General features: G+C 45.0%; 1 protein-coding gene across 4 annotated transcripts in view; it reads right to left on the bottom strand.

Moving 5' to 3' along the window:
• Otud5 (OTU deubiquitinase 5) overlaps positions 1–16,875 on the bottom strand; it is a 42,065-nt gene that overhangs the window by 2,579 nt on the left and 22,611 nt on the right. For all 4 annotated transcript variants that reach the window (XM_070040492.1, XM_070040491.1, XM_070040493.1 and 1 more), the window contains 4 exons: positions 9,749–9,813; positions 9,509–9,665; positions 9,262–9,410; positions 1,678–1,881 (listed from right to left, as the gene is read on the bottom strand). In XM_070040492.1, coding sequence (XP_069896593.1) covers positions 1,678–1,881; positions 9,262–9,410; positions 9,509–9,665; positions 9,749–9,813 — 575 coding nt within the window. The remainder of the gene's footprint in view (positions 1–1,677; positions 1,882–9,261; positions 9,411–9,508; positions 9,666–9,748; positions 9,814–16,875) is intronic.

Below are 16,875 nucleotides of genomic sequence, written 5' to 3'. Positions count from 1 at the left end.
GATTTAAAGCCAGCCTGGGCAGGAAAGTCTGAGACTCATTCCACTAATTACCCCAAAAGCCAGAAGTGGAGCTGTGGCTCAAAGTGGTAGAAAAAAAAATCAAAGTGGAGCTCAGGGACAGTACCTAGGCCCTGAGGTCAAGCCCTAGGATCAGCATACATACATCCTAACTCAAAATCCCATTGTTTCTGCCTCACTCCGAGAAAAAAAAAATCCTCTCCACAGGCCACAACTCCCTACCCAACCTGACCACCCCACCTCCCTGCCTGTATCCAGTAAATACTACTTCTATTTAGACATACTGGCCTTGCTTTAGGCTATACCTAAGTTACAGCAGATCTACTAGCCCAGCCCTCTGACTTCCTGGTCTTTGTGTGTAGCTAATGTGTGCTCCCTGCTACTGCAAGCTTTTGCTCAAGTCTCACCTGCTCTAAGGTCTGTCCTAATCACACTATTTAGTCCTATGAACTCTTGTCTATCTCCACTCAGTCCTACTCATCCCCTATACTTAAGGCTCTTCATTTTTCATCCATCACATTCTCAACTAATTTATTCATCATTATTATTTTGTTACACTCTGCAAGGATGTGAGCATCACAAGGACAAAACATGGCCTGCTGGGCTCACCAATGTATCTCAATAGCCTAAGAATAGAGCCACTTGGCACAGGCCTGCAAGGTATTTGTTAAAACAAATTATCAGCTCTTATAAATATACACAATCACTTCATGCTTCTTGTTTCCTGAGATGCCTGCCTGCTTACCTCTCTCTTCAGCCCTTAGAAGGCAATCTGTGAAGAATGATGGGAGCCCCTACCTCTTACAAATGGGGTCACAGGACGCACTGAGCACACTGTGTCTGTCTGTCTGTCTGTCTGTCTCTGTCAGTCTTGGGGCTTGAACTCTGGGCCTGGGTGCTGTCCCTGCACTCTTTAGCTCAATGCGAGCGCTCTACCACTTGAGCCACAGCGCCACTTCCAGTTTTCTGGTGGTTGATTGGAGATAAGAGTCTCACAGACTTTCCTGCCCAGCCTGGCTTTGAATGGTGATCCTGAGATCTCAGCCTCTGAGTAGCTAGGATTACAGGCATGACCACCAGTGTCCGGTTCTCTATTTTTTTCAGTTGTGGGGCTTAGGCACTGTCCCTAAGCTTTTTTGCTCAAGGTCAGTGCTCTATCACTTAGAACTACAACTCCATTTCCAGTTTTCTGGTGGTTAATTGGAGAGGAGTCTCACAGACTTTCCTGTCAAGGCTGGCTTTGAACTGCGATCCTCAGATCTCAGCCTCCTGAGTAGCTAAGATTACAGGCATGAGCCACTAGCACCTGGCAAGTCTTTCTCTCAACAAGTAGCATCATTGAGAACAGAGCAGTCTGACACTGAGTTTACATCCTCAGTACAGAGCTTGGCATGCATGCAAGGTTATTGAACAAAGCTTTATCTATAGCTAGCATGGCTCCCTTGTGTCACCAGTGAGGTTGTTCTCCCTCACTACTTCTGCACAAGTGTTGAGAGTTCTAAGGCATAATGCCAAGACTAGGGCCAAGATGAGTTACAGATGTGGCTGGGAGCTTCCTTCCTTCCCTGATGTCAAAGCCACTTCATTTTGCTCTATTCATTTGAGGCAAAACATATGAAGTAAATAAAGGGTTCTTTGCCTGGCCCATTCATGACCCACCTGGCTGGTGCCTCGGACCTGGCGGGCCTGTTTCTCCTGATCCCTCAGCCACTGTAAATAGGATTCTCGAGCCACTTGTTCCTCAATGGCCTCATTTGTGGCCTCCCAGTCTGTGGCTCGTTTCTTGTCTTCTAACATCTGTTGTTCAATCCATGATTCCTCTGATGTTTTTATGGCATTCTTCATTAAGGACTGCTCGGCAAACTGCAAGGGGGAGAGAAACAGGAATGTTGGGGTGACCTTCTAATCCTGATGAAGAACTACATTTGTAGCCATTCTATGCAGTTATTTGTCCAATTTGGACTCATCTAAAGTAATGGTTACAAAAATATAGTCCCACAGGCTCCAGAAGAAAAAAAGCTGGTACTCCCACAAAGAAAACCTTGGGTCAGGGACTGGGGGAAAACAGGCTTGAGTTATGAGCCCACTCATTCCAAACTGATACGCATACTCAGAAGCCCTAACCCAACCTCAAGATGTCTCAGAGGAGGCACTAAGTCTAGGGCAGCAGGTGCCTTCTAAACTAGTCCTCAAAAGAAGCCTCACCTAGTGATGACTCAGTTTCACAATGTTGGCACCTTCTTTACAAATACTCAGATGGAGCAGAGAACAGAGGTTGGTAAACACAGGGTGAAGGGAGTAGGGATTAGGTGAGGCTCTGGGAGATGAAGGACCAGTACTGGTATGATATAGATGCTATGAGTTCTAGGGCATTGCATGAGTATAATGTGTTATGATGTGAGACACAAAAGCATTTTCAAATGTGGAAGTAGCAGAAAAAATACGTAAAATATGTCCCGGGGAGTAAATATGGCTTTGTGAAGCTTTAGTTAACATTGTTATTTTGTGACAAGCTCCTGGGTCAGGATGTCCTTGAGCTCACCATTCTTGGGCCTCACCTTCCGAAGTGCTGAGATTAAAGGCATTTACCATCACACCCATTAACATTAAAAAAGAAAAAAGATGGACACCCAGGTCTATAAATCATAGCTACTCAGGAGGCTGAGATCTGAGAATAAGGGTTCAAAGTCAGCCTGGGCAGGAAACTCCCGTAGACTTATTTCTAATTAACTACAAAAAACAAAGGGAGAGGAACTATGGCTCAAGGGGTAGAGCCCTAGCTTAAGGAAAAAAAGCTCAAGGACAATCAATGCCCAGGTTCCCTGAGTTCAAGCCCCAGACTGATAAAGAATAAATAAATTACCAGTAGTGGGACATGATCCCAGAGCAATGCCTCTATCACTTGAGCCACACTTAAGTCCATCAGTTAACACTGGCATACACATTCCACTCACAAATGCATGTGAGCTAAGTACGGTATAAAATGTAATTAATTGTCTACTGTGAAATGACAGGGAGTATGTATAAATCTGTTTTAGAACAAGCCAATTTTAAAATAGATAATGGACTAAGGGTGTAGGCAGGGATAAAACACAAATAGGAGGCTGTGGGTTCAGTCCAAACACTGCAAAAACAAAAATAAAAACAAAAAAAAAACGAACTTAAAAACTAAAAATAGGCAAGCAATCTAAACAGAATTCAAGAAAAAAAGATAAACAGATGGTAAACAGGCAAGTAAAAATGCTTGGTCTGGGGATATAGCTCAGTGATAAATCACTTTTTAAAAAGCTAAACACTAGCCTGGCCGGTAGCTCACGCCTGTAATCCTAGGTACTCAAGAGGCTGAGATCTGAGGATCGAGGTTCAAAGCCAGCCAGGGTAGGAAAGTCCGTGAAACTCTTATCTCCAATAAACACTCAGAAAACCGGAAGTAGCACTGTAGCTCAAGTGGTAGAGCTGAAGAGCTGAGGGACAGCACGCAGGCCAGAGTTCAAGCCCCATAACAGACCAAAACAAAAACAGCTAAACACTGTCCTTAGGCAAGTAAAAAAAACAAAAAAAAAAGATTTTATGATACAAACACCTAAAGAGAATGGCTAAAAATTCAAAATAACTGATGGCAAGATTAATTGCCACAAAAGATTTAGAACAAGTTTTCGTTTTGGTAGGTAGGGAGTTTGAGCTATGCAGTCAGTCAACCTCCTAAGCTCATCCTAAACTTAGGAATTTAGGAACTTACTTTGTTATGATAGGGAGTGGAATACAAAACAAAACCTTGGAAGATAGGTTAACAGTTTCTTACAAATCAAAGCATAGTTTTATGTGACCCAGTAATAATCTAAAACCTTATGTCCACATAAAAATCTGTAGACAGTAGCTTATATACGCTTTATTCATAATCACCAAAAACTAAAGCAAGCCTGGTGCTGGTGGGCTATGACTACAATTCTAGCTACTCAGGAGTACTGTGGTTCAATGCCAGTCCCTGCAGTAAAGTCTGAAAGACTCTGTCTCCAGTTAGCCAACAAAATGCCAGACTGGAAATATGGCAAGTGGTAAACCACCAGATTAAAGCAGGAAAGCCACGTCAAAGTATGGGACACCCTGAGTTCAGGCCCAAGTTCAAGCACCAGCACCAAAAAAAAAATTAATTGGAGGGTTCTTAATGCATACAAGCTATCTCAAAACAGTAGTTTGTTTGTATGAATCCAACTATATGACATTCTACAACAGGCAAACCAGAGTCAATACACTAGTGATTTTGGATAGCTGAATGTATGCAGCACAGGGAACTTTAAAGATACCGAAAGTAAATGGAATGTTCCAGCAAAGGTAGGTAGTTAGTATAAGTCAAAACATGTTGAAATTTACAAAACAAAGACTAATCCACAAGGCACACAGATTTAAAAAAAAAGACTATTTAAAAGCTGGAGGGGATTTTAGAACACAATGCAGACAGAGACAAAAGAATCTAAATTACAAATGTATGCAAGGACCTGCAGGGAGTTGGTAACCTAAGGCATTTTGCAAGTGAATGGAATTTGTAACACTAAAGACAAAAGGAGCAGAGCCTAGCACTTGGTACTCCAGGGGGTACCAAGTTAATGAGTAGAACCAACTTACTTATGTATATGCACATAATAGTTATGTAAATGGTGGGTGCTGGGTGGAAAAGGTTTCCCATCTTTGGAATGGGAATTAACTCACAAGGAGAAAAGACTAGAATAATGCTTGCAAGTAATAGTAAATGGAATAGAGTTGTAGATAAGTGTAACAACTCAAATTTCGCTTTTGCTTTTTTTTTTTTCACCCATCTTGGGGCCTGAATTCAGGACCTGGGCACTGTCTGAGTTTTTGTACTCAAGGCTGGCACTCTACCATTTGAGGGACAGCTAGCTCCACTCCCAGCTTTTGGTAGATTATTAGAGTGAAGATTCTCATGGACTTTCCTGCACCAGCTTCAAACCATAATCCTTAGATCTCAATCTTTTGAGTAGCCAGAATTATAGGCATGAGACACCAGCACCCAGCTTCATGCTTAGTTTAATGCAGATTCAGATCTAATTTATAAATATTGATAAATATGTGAATACAGAGATAGTGTGTATACACACATGTTGTTCCTTGCTCTGTGAGTTAAGAGGACCGAGAAGCAAGTACAATCTAGTGGCAAAGCATACTCAGCACTTAACTCTTGGTTTCTAATAACATTGTGAAATAAAACTTTATGGTAGACAATGGCTAATTCTAGGACTAAAAGAGAAATTACCAGAGATGAACGTGGAAACACTTTGTAAGACTAAAAACTGATGAACCTGGAAACATTTTGTGAGACCAAAAAGGAAATGCTTTATTAAAAATGTTGGGACAGGGCTGGGAAGGTGGCTCAGTGGTATAGAGTGCTTGCCTTGCGCATGCCTGAGGCCCTGGGTTCCATTCCTCAGCACCACATAAACAGAAAAAGCCAGAAGTGGCGCTGTGGCTCAAGCAGTAGAGCGCTCGCCTTGAGCTGAAGAGCTGAGGGACAGCGCCTAGCCCAGAGTTCAGGTCCATGACTGGCAAAAAAAAAAAATGTTGGGACAGGGGCTGGGAAGGTGGCCCAGTGGTAGAGTGCTTGCCTTGCATGTATGAGGCCCTGGGTTCGATTCCTCAGCACCACATAAGCAGAAAAAGCTGGAAGTGGTGCTGTGGCTCAAGTGGTAGAGCTCTAGCCTTGAGCTGAAGAGCTGAAGGACAGCGCCCAGGCCCAGAGTTCAGGCCCCACGACTGGCAAAAAACAAAACAAAAACAAAATGTTGGGACAATGTTCACGCTCTCCCCTGGGGAAAAACAAGTTGGGCTGGGGCTGAGATCTAAGGATCATGGGCCAAGAAGCCAGCCAGGGTAGTAAAGTTCAGGAGACCCTCATCTCCAATTAACTTCCACCAAGCTGGAAAAAGAGTTGTGGCTCCAGTGGTAGAACACTAGCCTTGAGGATAAAAGCCCAGACACATTGCCCAGAGTTCAAGCCCCAGGAACTGCACACAAAAAATGTTGGAATGAGACTGGGGGCTAGTGGTTCATGCCATTAATCCTAGCTACTCAGGAGGCTGAGAACTAAGAATCTCAGGAAAGTCACTGAGACTCTTCTCTCCAATTAACCACCAGAAGGTTGAAAGTTGAGGTGTGGCCCAAGCATTAAAGCACCAGCATTGAACAAAAGGGACAGAGCTCAGGGACAGAGCACAAGCCTTGAGCCCCAGTCGTGGCACCAATAAAAAAAAATTGAAACAAGAATTAGGGAATGTAGCACTCAATGGCAGAGTGCTTGCCTGGCATGTATGAGGCCCTGCATTAGATCCCAAGAAATACACACACATTAACACTCTGGGCATGTATGCATGGCAATTAAAAACAAAGGCTGGCATAATCTGATCAGCAAAATAAAAGTGTGGCCAGGGCTCTGGTGGCTCACATCTATAATCCTAGCTACTCAGGAGGCTGGGATCTGAGGATCAGAGTTCCTAGTCAGCCCTGGGCTGACTATCTCCAATTAATCACCAAAAACCTGGAAGTGGAGCTGTGGCTCAAGTGGTACAGCTACTTGAGCTGAGGAGCTCAGGGACAGTACCCAGGCCTAGAGTTCAAGCCCCATGACCAACCAAAAAAAAAAAAAAGAAGAAGGTAAGAAAAAACTTCACAGCAGAAGAAATCTAATGGACACTACTTCTGTAATGTAATCAAAGAAAACACATCAATAATCATAATCACATTTCTAATATATTCCAGTTATAATTTAAGGACATTTTACTTGTGATCTACCTCCCCAAACCCACATCTAAAGTCTAATGTGAACATCTGATTAATTCTAAAAAGAAGTTTTTTACATTTGACCAGTATTCTTTTTTTTTTTTCTTGGTTGTGGGGCCTCTGGGCTTGGGGCTATCCCTCAGCTCTTCAACTCAAGGCTAGTGCTCTACCACTCAAGCCATACAGCGCCACTTCTGCGTTTTTCTGCTTATGTGGTGCTGAAGAATCGAAGCCAGGGCCTCAAGCATTCAAGGCAGGCACTCTACCACTGAGCCACCTTCCCAGCCCTTAACCAGTATTCTTAACACTATCAAGGTCAAGCCAGGGGCTATGGCCTACCCCCATAATCCTAGCTACTCTGGAGGCTGAAATCTGAGGATCGGCTCTAAACCAGCCTGGCAGCAAAGTGTGAGACTCTTATCTCCAATTGACTACAGGAAAGTCTGTGAGACTCTTATCTCCAATTAACTACCAGAAAATCTGAAGTGGTGCTGGGACAGGGCCCCCGGCCCAGAGTTCAAGCCCCCCCCCACCGCCCCCCCGCAAAAAAAAAGTAGTTAGAAGCCAGTCTGGGGCAGGAAAGTCTCAAGCAGTAAAGCGCTCTCCTTGAGCTAAAGAGCACAGGGAGGGATAGATAGGGCCCAGGCCCAGAGTTCAAGTCCCCCACGACCGACCAAAAAACACGAAGTTAGAAACCAGTCTGGGGCAGGAAAGTCCATGCGACACTTATTTCCAATCAACCACCAAAAAGCCTGAAGTGGAGATGTGCCTCAAGTGGTAGAGCACTAGTCTCAAGCACAAAAGTTTAGGTACAGTGCCAGGACCCTGAGCTCAAGCCCCAGGACCCACACTTAAAAAAAAAAAAGTTACTGAGCTCCATTGGCTTAAACCAGTAATCCTAGCTACTCAGGAGGCTGTGATCTGATTTTTTTAGCCATCCCGAACAGGAAAGCCCAAGAGACTTTTATCTCCAATTAATCACCAGAAAACCAGAAGTGGCACTGTGGCTCAAAGTGGTAGAGCACCAGCCTTGAGTAAAAAAGCTCAGGGACAGCTAGCGCCCAAGTTGAGTTCAAGCCCCATGACCAACCCCCGCCCCCCTAAATATATATTGCATCACAAATTGTAAAAAAAAAAAATGCACTAGAATCATTAGAGATGAAAATGTGCAGGAGGTGGACTAGATGAAAACTGGATGCCCTTCCAGTTATTCTATATATCTAAGAAACTTCTAAACAAATCTACTTATTAGACAAACTTTCAAATATTCTTTTTTTTTTATTTATTTTTTATTTTTTTTGCTGGCTGTGGGACCTACCACTTGAGCTACAGCACCACTTCCAGCTTTTTCTGCTTATGTGGTACTAAGGAATGGAACCCAGGGCCTCATGCATGCAAGGCAAGCACTCTACCACTGAGCCACCTTCCCAGCCCCAAATATTCATATTTTAAAGAAAGAATTAACCCCAGCTTATAACTTAGGAGGAGTATCACGGTTATGTTTGAGATACAAACAAACTGAACGTAGTAGGTCATAATCCCACGTATGGTTGAGAAGCAAGGATAAGAGGACCATGCTGACCCAGGGGAAAAAAAATCAAAGAGGGGCTGTGAAAGTGGCTCCATGGTACAGTGGTAGTCTTTTTCTGTTTATATGGTACTGAGGAGTCGAACCCGGAGCTTCATACATGCTTGGCAAGCACTCTACCACTAAGCCACATTCCTAGCCCCTCCATGAAACTCATCTCCAATAAACTACTCAGAAAAAGTCAGAAATGGCATTGTGGCTAAAGTGGTAGAGCACTAGCCTTGAGCACAAAGAAGCTCAGGGACCAGCACCCAGGCTCTGAGTTCAAGGACCAGGACCAGCCCCCTCCCCCCCCCCCCCAAAAAAAAAAAATCTAGACTTTCCTGCTCTGGCTGGCTTTGAACTTCAGTACTCAGATCTAAGCCTCCTGAGTAGCTAGGATTACAGGAGAGAACCATGAGCACAAACTTACTACTCCCTACTAACATCAACTAGGCCTGGTGTGAAGTGCTTTCTGTACCAGTCAGGCTGCCTAGAGGGTTTGTACAACCCGAAGAATCCGTATCTGGTAAGCAGGTGGCCTATATTAAGGTTCAAGTTCTGTGACCCCAGTAGGCTGTAATTACTATAGAGAAAAGATCCATGTAGATGTCAAGATACTCAGACTAAGCTTTGGCTTAGTTTTTCTCAACAGGCCTCTATACCCTAAAATGTCAGACCACAACAGGAGTAAAGATGACAGAGCCAGTGCATTGCAAACAGAAACCACAGAATGACCCTGAGAGATGTTGGTAATAACTTTCTAATTTCATACACAGGTGAGACCTCAGGGTGGACCCAGAATGAAGATAGGACATTTCTGCAGGCTAGAGGCAGTATCAAGGCTCCATATCCATCATGCACCTTGGGCACAGGCACAAACTTACCCCTGGTTTGAAAGATGGGAGTCCCAGTCCTACACCAATGGTGGCCTTATTAGGATTCACCACTGAATTATAATGAATATTCCGGTGATAGCTGACACGGATGGGTTCATCTTCATTTTGATGGATTCCGTGGAATGTGTTGATAGGTTCTGCAGAGAAAGAGAAAAAAGAAGCATCCACAGGGAGCCAGATATGGCAGTCTCAGATGAGGCACCATTAGGCCCTCACCTACTCACTACAGAAGTACCTGTGCTATATTGGTACACCTCCACAGGGCGGTTGTACATCTCTGCCATGGCCTGCATCTCAATGTGGTTGCCATGGCAATTGTTTTTCCTCTTCCGGTTGATATAGGTTGTGAAGTCTTCTGTGACATAGTTGGAGAAGTAGTCTGCATTCTTCATCTGTGAAATAGATTGGAAGATCTATGTCTGAATGCAATGATCTTCCCACCCTCAATGTCCCAAGTCCTTCCTAGGGTTCTTACCAAATAGTCCATACAGTGCTTTCGCACAACTTCATGCATGTCCTGGTCACCATATACCTGGTCAGCTGAGGGAGAAGAAGAAAGGAGAAGCTGGGGTCAGAGCTGCCACCAGAGAAGAGTTCTGCTGGGGATGAGGGGAAATTCCCTTTCCTACCCCATGGTCTGGAGAGTTCTTGCCCTTGTGTAGTGGTAACAGGCTTATGAACAAAAGAGGAAGGCAAGGATAATCTTGAAGAATGAGAGTACAGATGAGAGTGATACAACTACAGGTTGATTGATACAACTACAGATTTCTCCAGGTACCTTTGTTTAGGGTATAACTCAGATAAACATTCTAAGTCCCATAAGTGGCCTTGTATACCATCCATATAAGGTACTATATTCCCTTTTAATTTTCACTTTAGGAAACATGAAGCTGAAGGAGCCTGCGGCTTGCTCCAGGTCACAAAGAGTCAGTCTGTAAGAATCACCTCTGGGATTTAATTTTCCTTACTCTAAAGCAGGGGTGGGGAACATCTGGCCAGGGGGCTTTATAAGGCCCTCAAAATCATTTGGGACATGATGAGACAGACATGCATGCTTTTCATCAGCTGTCCTAGGCCACTGGTCTGTATTGATAATTTTATATGGCCTGCAAATGATGCTATAAATATATAATAATCCTTGGCAGAAAAAAAAGGTTCTACACTTCAGCTCGAAGGAGTCAGTATAGTTGTTATAGTTAAAAAAAGATGGGGGGAGTGGGGAGGATTGGGTGGAGGTGGGGGGGGGAGGATGGGAAGGGATGGGAAGGGGAAACAAAGGAGGAGGCTACAATGCTTGATAACAAATGTACTCATTATCTTGCCCATGTAATTGTAACCCCTCTGTACAGTGTTTTCACAATAAAAAAAAAAGAAAAGAAAAAAAAAAAAAAGACTGAAAACCAGGCAACAGTGCCTCTTATCCTAGATACTCAGGAAGCTGAGACCTGGATCTCAGTCTGATGCTGGCCTGGGCTAAAAAGCCTGGAAGATTCAATCTCCAATTAAGCAGTAAAATTATAGATTAGAGGCTTAGCTCAAGTGGTAGAGTACCAGCTATGAGCAAGAAAGCCAAGGGAGAGGACAAGGCCTTTTGTACTTGCACCAAAAAAGGAATGAGTAAGATCCTGGGGCTCAAAATCTCTACTACCACACGGACGGACGGACGGACGGAAGGAAGGAAGGAAGGAAGGAAGGAAGGAAGGAAGCCTGGTGCCAGTAATCCTAGCTACCTGCAAGGTAGAGATCCAGGGAACCAAAGTTTGACCCTTGTCAACCAATATCTGGGCATGGTGGCATGCTCCTATCATGCCAGTTATGTGGGAGGTTGAGATCAGGAGGACTGTGGTTCCAGCTCAGTCCAGGCAGAAAAATCCAGGAGATTCCATTTCAGTGGAAGAGCTGAACATGGTACCATGCACCTGTCATCCCAGCTATGACGGGAAACATAAAATAGACAGATAGTGCTGGGCACTGGTGGCTCACACCTGTAATCCTAGCTACCAGAAGAAAAGATCTGAGAAACGGGGCTGGGAATGTGGCTTAGTGGTAGAGTGCTTTGTGAGGCCCTGTGTTTGATTCCTCAGTACCACATAAACAGAAAAAGCCAGAATTGGTGCTGTGGTAGAGTGTTATTCTTGAGCAAAAGAAGTTCAGGGACAGTTCAAGACCCAGGACTGGAAAAAAAAAAAAAATCTGAGAAATGCAGTGTAAAGTCAACTAGGACAGTAGCAAAGCCTGTAAGCAAAGCTGGAAGTAGATCTGTGGCTCAAATGGGATAGTGCTGGCTTTGAGCAAAAAAGCTATAAGACAGCACTCAGCACCTGAGTTCAACCCCAATACTGGCGCGCGCACATGCGCACGCGCGCGCACACACACACACACACACAAAATACATATTGTAGTCCCCACGAGGTACTGGACAAAGAGGAAGACTATCTCAAAATAACGAGTGCAAGGCCGGGCACTGATGCCTCATGCTTGTAAATCCTAGTTATTCAAAATGCTGAGATCTGAGGATCATGGTTTGAAGCCAGCTTGGGCAGAAAAGTTCCCATTAGATGCTTATCTCCAATTAACCACTCAAAAACTGGAAGTGGCTCTGTGGCTCAAGTGGTAGAGCACTAACCTTAGCACAAAGAGGCTCAGGGATAGTGCTCAGGCCCTGAGTTCAAGCCCCACAACTGACAAAAAGAATCCAGTGCAAAAAAAGGCTGGAGGGGGGCTGGGAAGGTGGCTCAGTGGTAGAGTACTTGCCTTGCATGCATGAAGCCCTGGGTTCGATTCCTCAGCACCACATAAGCAGAAAAAAAAGCCAGAAAGGTGCTGTGGCTCAAGTGGTAGAGCGCTAGCCTTGAGCTGAAGAGCTGAGGGACAGCGCCCAGGCCCAGAGTTCAGGCCCCACGACTGGACCCAAAAACAAACAAACAAACAAACAAAAAAGGCTGGAGGAAGCATGGCTTAGCAGTAGAGCATGTATCAAGCAAGTTTGAGACCCTAAGTTTAAACCCCAATACTGGAAGGAAAAAAATGAAAGGAAATTTTCAAGCCTAATTCTGCCAGATACTAGTGAGCCAATTGACTGACTTCGATGTCTCATCTGTAAAATAGAAGCAAGAGAGATAATGATCTGAAGACCACTAGTGAGGATTCAATAACATAATGGGTATAAAGTGACTAGCAGTGGGCCTGGGGGCAGAAGACTAACACAAACAGCAGGCACCTGTAATCTTAGTGATCTGAGGATCATAGTTCAAAACTAGCTGGAGTAGAAAAGTCCATGAGACTTGTGTGTGCCAGTTCTAGGGCTTGAACTCAGGGCCCAGGTGCTGTCCCTGAGCTTTTTTGCTCAAAGCTAGTGCTCTACCACTTGAGCCACAGCTCCACCTGTAGCATTTTTTTGGTGCTTAATTGAAGGTAAGTGTTTCCTGGACTTTTCCTGCTTAGGCTGGCTTCAAACCACAGTCCTCAGATCAGACTTCTGAGTAGTTAGGATTACAGGTGTGAGTCCCCAGGGCCTGGCTGTGTGAGACATTCATCTTTAATTAACCACCCAAAAGCCAGAACTGAAGCTCTTGGCTCAAGTAGCAGAACACCAGCCTTGAGCGAAAAGCTAAGAGACAGCCAGGCACTGATAACTCATGTCTTAGATTCCCCACCCCCCCCAAAAAAAACCCAACTCTGTCCTTCCCTTCAGAGAACATACACAGTTTAGTTAGAAATAAAACATACACGCACCTAAATTCATCCTATCTTGGGAAGAGGTTGGAAACCAGGCTCCAGTGATAGAGCACCAGCCTTGAGCAAAAGAGCTCCGAGACAGCGCTCAGGTCCTGAGTTCAAGCCCCTGGGCTGACAAAAATAAATAAATAAATCTATAGGAAGGTGGACAGCCTAGCCTGTGTACTGAATGGTTCAGGCATCATGGAATTTGGTCAAATTAAGGAGAGGGAAAATCAGGTTTCCTCTGCTTGCTTGAGGACGCTCAAACATACCATTTTCATCCTTTAGGACATGCTTTCCATCTATGTCAGTGACTATTTCTTCAATACCACATATTCTTTTTTGTTTTTGCCAGTCCTGGGGCTTGAATTCAGGGCATGGGCACTGTCCCTGAGCTTCTTTTGCTCAAGGTTAGCACTCTACGACTTGAGACACAGTGCCATTTCTGACTTTTTCCGTTTATGTGGTACTGAGGAATCAAACCCAGGGTTTCATGCATGCTAGGCAAGAACCCTACCACTAAGCCACATTCCCAGCCAATACCACATATTCTTAGTATTTATTTGGCGCTGGGGACAAAACCGAAGGTCTCACATAAGCGAGGCAAGCACTCTATATCAGCTACACCTCCAGTTCCCTACTCCCCAGAGCACTTCTATCACCGTACTCATCAAAAGTATGCAGAGATTTCTGCTCAACCAAACTAGGCTCCCACTGGAGGAAGAGAACCAGTTCATACTTAAAGCCCACTCCCCCACCCAGGCTCATGGCCTGAAACAGCAAAGAAAATCAGTATGCTGAGCTGGTAAGACAGGCTAGGGATAGAGCTGGGAATGCTTCTAAGAAATTAAAGTACTGGAGCTGGGAAGGTGGCTCAGTGGTAGAGTGCTTGCTTACCTTGCATGCCTGGGGTTCGATTCCTCAGCACCACATAAGCAAAAAGAATAAAAGCTGGAAGTGGCGCTGTGGCTCAAGTGGTAGAGCGCTACTAGCCTTGAGCTGAAGAACAGTGCCCAGGCCCAGAGTTCAAGCCCCACGACTGGACCCCCCCCCCAAAAAAAAAATAAATAAAAAAGAAAGAAATTAAAGTACTGTCTTTGTTTTCTGTCTTATTTGTTCATTTATCTATCTTTGGGAGGGCAAAGGGGGGGCACAGAAATTATGGGACAAAGTGTGAGCAAATGCAGCAGTGGCACTCCCTGGACACTATGTTGAAAATGAAATGTACAACTTGTGGGTAGGGACAAGAGGAAAAAACTGGGAGAAAGTGAAGGAAGGAGATGATACTATCCAAAAAGAAATGCACCTCAGGGGCTGGGAAGGTGGCTCAGTGGTAGAGTGCTTGCCTTGCCTGCATGAGGCCCTGGGTTCGATTCCTCAGCACCACATAAGCAGAAAAAGCCGGAAGTGGCACTGTGGCTCAAGTGGTAGAATGCTAGCCTTAAGCTGAAGAGCTGAGAGACAGTATCCGGTCCCAGAGTTCAGGCCCCATGACCAACAAAAAAAAAAAAAAAGAAAGAAAAAAGAAAAAGAAGGGCTGGGAAGGTGGCTCAGTGGTACAGTGTTTGCCTTGCATGCTTGAGGCCCTGGGTTCGATTCCTCAGCACCACATAAGCAAAAAGAAAAAAGCGGGAAGTGGCGCTGTGGCTCAAGTGGTAAAGTGCTAGCCTTGAGCTGAAGAGCTGAGGGACAGTGCCCAGGCCCAGAGTTCAGGCCCCACGACCAGACCCCCCCCCAAAAAAAAGAAAAAGAAATGCACTTCATTACCTGACTTATGAAACTGTTACCTCTCTGTATATCACCTCTATAATAACAAGAAAAAAATTTAAATAAACTAAATTGGGCTTTAAGATCAGGCAAGCCTGATTTTCACTGGCTGTCACAATGAGGGAATTTCCCTTTGTTTCCCCCAGAGGGCCATGGCTCTGATGAGATCTCTCTGGGATACACAGGCAAGGAAGGTCTCAGGGCACTCAGGAAAGCTGAAGAACTCTTTCATGCCTGGCAGTCTACTTCCCAGACCTGTGCTGCCCTCTCTGAGGGGTTCTGTACAATAAGGAGACCTAAACTACTCAAGAAAATGGGCAGGGCCCGACAAACCCTTAGAGAGGGAAGAGACCTGAAAGGAGGAGTAGAGAGTCTGAAGGCGGGAAGGGGTAGCCCCATCACTGATGTAAACAAGGATGTGGCTTCTGTGGCCACACACTCCCCCAGTGGGCACTTCCAGCAAGTCACATGTCCTACACACAGACAGCCCCCCCCCCACTGCTGCCTTTCTTAGAAGCCAGGACCACAGAGCCTGCTGTGGCTGTGGCTGCCCTGGGCTACTGGAGGAGTTATTTCTGTAGGCTGAGTTTGGGGTGCCAGTGCTGTGTGCAGCTGCAATAAACAGGAACTAGATGGGAGCGAAGGGATAAAATAGGGGTGGGCTGCCAGAGCTAGATACCAGATACAAGAAAATGGGGGAAAGAAAGGTCCAGGGAAGGGAGCTGAGGGTTGAATTCTATGAGAAATTTCCCCTTTCCCCATTAGCACTGAACAAGGCCTTTGACCTTTGGGCTGAAGTGTCTTCATCCATAACGTAGGGATAATAACTCTTCCACTGGTAAAGACTACAGGAGAAAATTTGTCAAGTACCTGAGGAATAGGACATGATCAAGAAACAGGAACTCCATTTCTCATGAGGTCAATAACTCCATCATATTGCCAGCCACCCTCAGAGTCAGCCAGAAAGCTATGGGAATGGCTTATTAAGCCCTTCCTTAATTCTGTTGCACTTCCTCAACCAGAGGAAAGCCCCAAATACAAAATGATGTCTGTCTCCTCTTGCAAACAATAATGACCCTCCCCTTCCAGGTCCACAAACTGATTTTCTATACCCTACATTCAAAACTCCAGCAAGCAAATTCATATCAAACTATTAATTTTTTCATACAGGGTCCTTAGGTATAAGCACGTCACAACAATTACATATATGCACATACATGTAACTATGGGAGAAACTCCCCACCCACTGTACCCTAATTTTACAATCATTAATGTGAAAGAAAATCTGATTCTCTAAACCAAGCAAACAGCAACAGTACCTCCTCTTCTTTTTTTTTAAGTCTGAGACTGAGACTGGGACTTGGTACCTGCTGCTTTCGCTCATTGGCTAGCACTCTACCAATGGAACCACGCCTCCAACCTCATCAATACCGCCTCAACCAAGAGGAACAGAGGACTCCTTCAATGATAGAAGTGAGAACAGTAGGGAGCTGGGAGTTTAGCTTAGTGGTAGAGTGCTTGCTTAGCATGCATGAAGCCCTGGGCTTGATTCCTCAGTACCACATAAACAGAAAAAGCCAGAAGTGGCATTGTGGCCCAAGTGGTAGAATGTTAGCCTTGAGCAAAAGAGGCTCAGGGACATTGCCTAGGCCCTGAGTTCAAGCCCCAGGACTAGCAAAAAAAAAGGAAACTCTATCATATCACAAGCACTCAAATATGAATTAGTTTTTCTGACTTTCACAGAACTGCCTCTGTCCCTCAGAAAGCTTTTCCCTCCCAGATAGTTGGCATGGAGCTGGAGACCAGGCTGGACTTATAATCCGTGTGTGTGTCTGTCTGTCTGTCGGGAGGGGGGACAAGATAGGAGAAAGAGCTATCCAATGACCTACAGAGGTGGGGGAATTCAGGCTGGATTTCCGTGTGTGTGTGTGTGTGTGTGTGTGTGTGTGTGTGTGTGTGTGTGTGTGTGTGTGTGTGTGTGTGTGTGTGTGTGTGTGTGTGTGTGTGTGTGTGTGTGTGTGTGTGTGTGTGTGTGTGTGTGTGTGTGTGTGTGTGTGTGTGTGTGTGTGTGTGTGTGTGTGTGTGTGTGTGTGTGTGTGTGTGTGTGTGTGTAGG

Source organism: Dipodomys merriami, unplaced genomic scaffold, assembly GCF_024711535.1.
Source record: "Dipodomys merriami isolate MVZ:Mamm:240054 unplaced genomic scaffold, mDipMer1.0.p SCAF_3, whole genome shotgun sequence".
Classification (NCBI taxonomy): Eukaryota; Metazoa; Chordata; class Mammalia; order Rodentia; family Heteromyidae; genus Dipodomys; species Dipodomys merriami.
The sequence above is the reverse complement of the archived record's forward strand: the minus strand, read 5'-3'. Positions and strand labels throughout refer to the sequence as shown.